Genomic DNA, 7,361 nt, shown 5'->3' on the forward strand with positions numbered 1-7,361 from the left:
ATGCAGAGGGGGCATTTTTGCATACAACTAAATAAGTATTTCTGTCCTGACCTAAATACTTATTACAATTTTTTGACCCAACTACTTCTAAAACAGGACTGCTCAATAATTATTTTGGAGGGGTGCCTTGAAAAAATTTGGAGACTCTAAGGGTGCCGCGAACTGCAAAAGTTTGGGAACCACTGATCTACACATTAATGTATTGTTTCACATTAACCCCACATAAATAAATTGACCTTATATTTCATAACAAGTACAATCTGCTTGAAACAACTGCACAAAAGCAACAAAATTAAAGAACATTGGAGATATTTGTTTTAATTGGGCTTATACAAAACAAAGGTGCACATAAATCTGACAAAGTAGAATGTTGGTATGAAAACATACTGCAAAATTAAATAAAACGCCTTCGTACAGACAAATGGTAAACACACTATGGGACATTTGCTTGACTCAGATGAGTAGTAATAACGAGCCATTTTGTATACTCTGACCACAATCTTGTATCCAGATAAACACAGAACAACAAGAGCAGTGCTTGTCTTATGTGGTCACTGATCTTTCAACCTGTAACCTTTTCACTGTGAGAAAAATGGCATAGACGTTACACATTTTGTTGTACAGAATAACAAGGAAAAAAGTTTCTATATGTAACTACGCTCAGCATTTAACAAATTTTTTCAGATTTTCCAGGAAACTAATGTATTCTTGATGTTCCAAAGCAGTGCTGAGTTCCACAAGCTCGTCAGCAAAAGTATTATCTATTCCACGGTCAGCCAGAAAATCCATCAAGTGGTCATATAGAGCCTGCAAATCACAATCAACAGGGGAAATACCATTAGAGAGTTTAATTACTAACAGCAGCGCTGTACAGAGAACTCACATCAGTCCCTGCCCCATTGGGGCTTATAGTCTAAATTCCCTAACACACAGACACAGACACAGAGACAGAGACAGAGACAGAGACAGAGACAGAGACAGAGACAGAGACAGAGACAGAGACAGAGACAGAGACAGAGACAGAGACAGAGACAGAGACAGAGACAGAGACAGAGACAGACGGGTAAATTTGTTAGTAGCCAATTAACCTACTAGTATGTTTTTGGAGTGTGGGAGGAAACCGGAGCACCTGGAGAAAACCCACGCATACCCAGGGAGAACATACAAACTCCTGACAGATAAGGCCATTGTCGGGAATTGAACTCATGACCCCAGTGCTGTAAGGCAGAAGTGCTAACCACTTAGCCACGTGTTGCACACAGGGATCATATTGTACAGAACATAAGCTGCAGTTAGAGACTACGACTAAATTAGAACTAGACATATGCTACAGCAGACAACTGTATAAAAGTGAAATTTAAAATCAAATGTGTACCAACCCAATCAAGAGAATCTGTGCCAAGAGTGTAGTTGTTCTCTTTCCAGTCTGTGTCTCCAGTGGGCTGGAAGCTAACTTCTCGAATAGTGAAAATGTCACTCTCCTCCTCCTCTTCTTCACCACGGCCAACCTTCATTAGGGAATGTGAAGAGGAAATACATGTTTTCAAATGCTAGACCTCCCACTTTCTAATCTAACTACTGAACGGATTAGCAAAACAAAAGGTATATTGCATGGTGGTTTATTACATCACCTCAGGATACCCTGAAATTTGAGCGATTGATAATCATTTTGTCTGCAAAGGAATTAAAGTTTTCTGACTATATTCAAGTCGAATCAAATGCCATGTGTTTCACAGTGTTTGTACAGTTTCTGCACTCTACATCAATGATTGACAGTGAACAGGCAACAAGAAATATGAAATAGCATGTTCCAATCAGGGGCTGTACGTGGTTGGTTACCTGCAGCTCCAGTCCAATTACATTAAATATGTATTCAATAAACAGTTGATTTGTTTTTATAAAAAAGTCTCTTGGGAAGGCAAATTATTATTCATTTTCAGGAATTTGATGAATATATTGCACTTCTACTTCTCTATATGCAATCACATTTTCATAGATAACGGCCTTATTTCTCCAAGGTGTGTACAGAAACCTTAAGTCCTTAAAAAGCACATTACCTCTTCTTCAGGATAGTGGCAGTCAAGCACCAAGGTCTCATTGCTTTCCAGTTTTGTAACTTCTACAACAAAGTTAGGAGTGGATACTAGTTCAGGCTGCAGAGGGGAAAAACAAAAAAAAAAAGTTGTGTGTTTATACATATAGAATATCATTACCACAAATTAGATAGAAATACCCTCTTCCAAATGTGTTTTTACTTATCAGAAGAAGACATTTCCTGTATATAAGTTTTAGGGATCTGCAGAGGCGATTGACCACTCAAACATAAGTGGCTTGCATTACAGGTTATACCTTCTTATATCAGCACATAATTAACAATGTAGACTTACGGCAACCCAAAAATAAAACCATATTGTAGTATTTGCAGTCTGATGTTAAATGACAAGTCCACATTTGTGTACTTTTTTGTGAGCTTAAACTTGCAAGAGGGAAATCCTGTCCTACATATAACTGTTGCTTAGCTATAGACTCTTGTGGAGTTTGGCATATGCAGTCTCATCTATTCTTGGTTCCCACTGGTGCATTATAAACCAGACATCTACTTTGAAGGTGAGAAACGTTTCACTCTACTCTTCAAACCACTGGTGTCAAGTAAGGGATGCGGCAATGGAGGCCAGGAGAAGATGAGAATATGTTCAATAAGGTACTGGTGAGATACACTCTACTAGAGCACATTCCTTTGGGTCTATTTTCTATAGTAATTATTTGGCCTTCTATTGTATAAACATTTCTTTTTTGTTACAACAAAAACCAAAACAAAGGATACTGTATTACCCCCTCCCTCCAATGTAATGTACCTTTGTATTAATACCCATGATCAGTAGCTAGTGCTACCATTCACGGATTGGGTGGCTCCCTTTTGCTTTTCCCTAGCACATTAAAATGATATAGAACCCCTTGCTTTTACACTCTTAATTTAAATGCCTTTCTGTAAGGCTGTAGGGAAACACTGACCAGCTAATTTAGGATGTGGTGTCCGTTATACCTTGTTGTCTTTCATGTCTCCCTGCTGGGCTAATTGTAAACTAAGGAAAAGCAGCAGAGTGGCTAATTAGGGATAGTTTTAGGCAGGAGTCAGCCATAAAGCAAATTCTGCATATCCCCTACTGCATCAGAGAAAGATCCACACAACAAGAACAAAAAAAAAACTATTTCGAATCAAATAAAATGTGAATTTGATTTAGATGTACAATAAATTTCCTTACCCCTATCCCAAATAAAGCATATAACCTTAGTATATATTTCCATGTTTTGAGCTCTTTGAATCAAATTAGCCAGCGGAAAAAAAAAAATGGTTGTATAAACATGTTGTTTTTTTTTTTTACTTGCCATGCTTTAAAAGAAGAAAATAAAAGTGCAGCAATTTGAAAAATTTAAAGCACACACATAAGACCCTCTGCTATTAAACCCTGTACCTTAAATGTGGCTTTGGTCTCGCAGTGTAGAAAATAACCTACACATCATTGTTAATATCTGGGTGCCAACTGAAGGACCAGGCACTACGTACAGCAAATGGTGGAGTCCAGGAAAGGAATCCACAAAGTATTAAGTAGGGAGTCAGAGGGTTGTTAAATGCAATATTAAAAAACTACCATTAAGAACCAACCATAAACCATATGATAAACTAGAATAGTACCCGGAACCACCATCATTCTGCTAGTTGGGAAGGAGTTACTGTAAATTTTGGATTAGGGTACAGCTTTTCTAGAACATTTTTTTCATACAGAACTGTAATCAGGACCTTAGACCTTACCTCATCCTCCCTCTTCTCACCCTCCTGTGACTCCTCCTCGTAGGTTGGCGGAATGCTGTTGTTTGTATTAAATGTTACGGTGACCCTTAAAAACAGAAAACACTTCTTCAATAAGACCTCATGGTTGAATGTCAAAAAAAATACTCAAATTGCTTCTTCATGACATATGCAATCAACAATGCTAAGTGCTTTATATAATCCTAATGAAAAACTAAAATGTATTTTGTTACACATTTAGTTAGTGCTGTAAGAAGAGGCAGTAAGATTTTTTTGTACTTCACTTCTTTACTCTAAGGCTATAAGGTGACAAAGATTTTAGTTATGATTCCACTTTCTAGGAGGCAGGAGACACTGGAACAAAACACAAAAACACAATACTCCTTATTAACCCACCAAGGAGAAGAGAACAGAAACAGATAAATCCTGTATCCTCCTACAGCCTTAGAAACACAGATGATGGATGTTCCCACAGCTACGTTGAATCAGAGAAAAGCCTAAAGGAACACGACATAGAGAACCTTTCTGACAATGGCAGTCTCTGGAGAAAGTGGCAGTATCCACCTTGTGAAAAGTATGTAGTGATGAGCTGGTCTGCTAATGTCACGTGACGCAAAACCCAAAACCCCAACAGTACCAATCACCCTCCCTGTCTATGGCACTGCAGTGTTCAGAACTGTGCGACTGTTGAAGCTACAGAGTCCAGCTGCCTCCACTTTTTGCCTGACACATTCTTGAGGACACCCGAGGCTGCTCCGTGAAAGAAGTGCCAGCAAGGCACAATTAAAGACCGTTGAGGCTGCCCCTCAGTAAATCTATTAGAATTTCTATCAGGCACTGTATGGAACACTTTTTTTTTTTTTTTTTTTTTAGAAAGCATGGCCCAAAGCCCAGGACAATGGAAAAGAACTGAGGAGCAGCAGGAACTCTATAGGTGAGGAAAAGGAGTCCTGACTCTTAGGGGAAGAAACATATCTCACCATCTGCATCCCCCTACTCAAATGGGGAAAACATTATTTGTAAAAATGACATGTGTCATGAGACACTGCTAACTGTTCTAAAATTAGGGTACCGTCATCAATATATCACGCATGATTCAAACATTAATCATGTCCTGGTATGTAGCGTCACTGTTTCCACTGCTATATATGAAGAAACCTAACAATTTATTTGCCAAATGCTTTCTATAGATATTATTTAAATGTGAGTGCTGTAATAACCAAGTGCAGTTAATCTAAATCAATGCATTATTTTTTGTTAAGTTAATATCGCTTATCTGACAAGAGGATTTGCAAATTAGTGACAATAACATTTCTGGTGCCTAAATAAGCATACAATCCAGTTGTTTTTTTTTTTGTTTGTTTTTTTTAACCCATCTACTTTGAGTATCCTGTATTAAGTAATATTTGAGGGTTTAGGAGCTCACATTCCTTTCCCTATTGACTACAAAATAAATGGCAAAGTACTGCTACTTTTGAACTTTGTTAAAACAATGTTGCTGTACTCTGCAAAAATTAAAGTTAAGCTTAAGTGTTGCAGAAAAGAAGATATTTATTCACCTGCCATAAGTTTGAAAAAACATTTACCAGAGTGATATGAATAATAGTAAATGCGTGTTTTGTTGTTTGACAGTTCTTTGAGGTCCTGCTATTCTCAAATGTTAAGTCTATAAACTAACTGTGACAAATTACTTTCATGGTAGTAGCATTATCATGTCATATACAATCTATGTTGTAGGTTAGTATAGTCAACACTTACTTCTCCCCAGAAACTTTGCGGGTCAATTTAGCTTCTGTGCCATTAACTTCTAATTCCCACCCACCAGACATTTTTGGGAGTGCCTTATATTTCTGGATTTTCTTCTCTTCTTTGATTTCATCACCAAGAAACTCTGCAAAGGCTTTGTCACCTGTAAAACAAATGTACAGTGTAAATTATGTATTTTGTCTCAAATAGGGAAACCCTTGAATTATCATCCTTATTTATGCCCAAAAACAGACCATATACTACGATATCCATGTTTTCAAGAATTATTATTTCCGCTCATCTTCATCTCTTGATGAAAGCCCCTAGCTCAGTGGATCCCAAACTTTTCAGTTCAAGGCATCCTTAGGATCCCCATTATTTTTTCAAGACAGCCTTAAGCCAAAATAATTACAAAGGACTCCCCCGCTTTGCTTGCCGCAGGTCCTGGTCGTGGCACCCTTGTGAGATCTCCACGCCATAGGGAGCAGCGGCGCACAGTTTGGGAACCACTAACCTAGCGCCTATCAGGGACAGGAAAAATTTACTAAGATGTCAACCATGCTTACAATTTGCAAGTTTCAGTTTTGAATCAGCATGTTGTATTTTGTAAATCCCCCATTTTAATAGCACTATATAACCCCCTTCCCAATTGTGCTATATTATATGACATGTCTGGTGCTTTATAATAAATACTTAACCCATAACTTAAAAAACAGCAGTAAGAAGGAGCAATTGGCAGCAGAAACACGTAATTCAGAAAGACACAGTGAAGTTAAGAGAAAATTAAATGTAATGCTAGGGAAGACAAATCATGAATGACACAAATATGTCAATTAAGAATTCATTGATTGCTGACATATACAGAGCTGAACATTTTACATGTGCTGAACAGAGTACCTGCAGAGTTACCAGAAACAGGTCCTGATCTTTGGAGACAGAAGAATGCTGCACTAATATGCAGAGACAACCTATAAATCATCATAAAGTTTACAGTCATATTTTATTCCAACACCATGGACAGAGAGGAAATATGATTTATAAGAATTCCACGCTTTCACTGGTGTTCAGATAATTTAAGACTCTAAATGTCATGATTAGATTATCAGAATTTGGTTTGTGCAGACTCAATGCCAACGTAACATTAACAATAAAAAAGAGAATTTGGAATGGAACTTCTCATGATTTCTAAGATCTTAACCATACAGATGAGGGCAAGTGGACACTCCATGTACGGGCACCGCAGTGCACTCACCTTCCGTATGCAGTCCTCCGCAGCCGCACGACACCGCTGGGAAGCCCCTGTGCGGATTTAAGAAAGTTGTATTGAGCGCTATGCTGGACCTGCCGTGTACCCATAGCAGGCGTGTGATAGACCTGGCTGGGCTCCGGCTGCTGAGTAATGGAAGCGGCCGGGCAACCACAACCCTGGCAGCAGCAGAGAAGAGGGAGCGGGACAGAGAGGAGAGCATGATGCGGCAACGACCCACGTGTGTGACAGAAGGACACCGTGACACCTCTGAACCTTCACCTCTAGTGACGGAAGTGTATCACCGGATGCTGCGAACATACAGCGTTACCCAATAGCTGGGTGCAGCTCACGCAGACAGACCCGGTGCTAATTGAAGTGGAGGACATTTTCTTGGAGAACAAGATGCGAGACTGATGTATCTGACAATGGTTTCCCTTTAGTGTTTCTGATAGGTCCTCGCCATATTGGTAAGTGCGTGACCTTCATCATGTGTGCGTGCGCATCACTGTAACAAGTCCCTTTGGGGGGAGGATATGGGCAAGTCCCTAAAGTAACAGT

The 7,361-nt window shown here is 39.0% G+C and overlaps 1 protein-coding gene across 1 annotated transcript; it reads right to left on the bottom strand.

Moving 5' to 3' along the window:
- Window positions 1-292: 292 nt before the first annotated feature.
- C1QBP (complement C1q binding protein) lies at window positions 293-7,103 on the bottom strand. The gene is made up of 6 exons (XM_075194962.1): window positions 6,807-7,103; window positions 5,567-5,717; window positions 3,812-3,896; window positions 2,058-2,153; window positions 1,380-1,508; window positions 293-807 (listed from the first exon to the last, which is right to left on the bottom strand). Exons 1-6 carry the CDS (start codon window positions 7,021-7,023, stop codon window positions 661-663), a joined length of 825 nt encoding a protein of 274 aa, XP_075051063.1. The 5' UTR covers window positions 7,024-7,103; the 3' UTR covers window positions 293-660.
- Window positions 7,104-7,361: the final 258 nt, after the last annotated feature.

Source organism: Mixophyes fleayi, chromosome 2, assembly GCF_038048845.1.
Source record: "Mixophyes fleayi isolate aMixFle1 chromosome 2, aMixFle1.hap1, whole genome shotgun sequence".
NCBI lineage: Eukaryota > Metazoa > Chordata > Amphibia > Anura > Limnodynastidae > Mixophyes > Mixophyes fleayi.

Bases quoted from the DNA above. Each gene is read 5' to 3' on its own strand.
- C1QBP (XM_075194962.1), bottom strand. From the start codon at position 7,023: ATGCTCTCCTCTCTGTCCCGCTCCCTCTTCTCTGCTGCTGCCAGGGTT. The intron at 3,897-5,566 runs GTAAGTGTTGAC...TCTGTTTTTAAG, and splicing joins CGCAAAGTTTCTGGGGAGAA to GGTCACCGTAACATTTAATA. The intron at 2,154-3,811 runs GTAAGGTCTAAG...TCCCCTCTGCAG, and splicing joins GTGAGAAGAGGGAGGATGAG to CCTGAACTAGTATCCACTCC.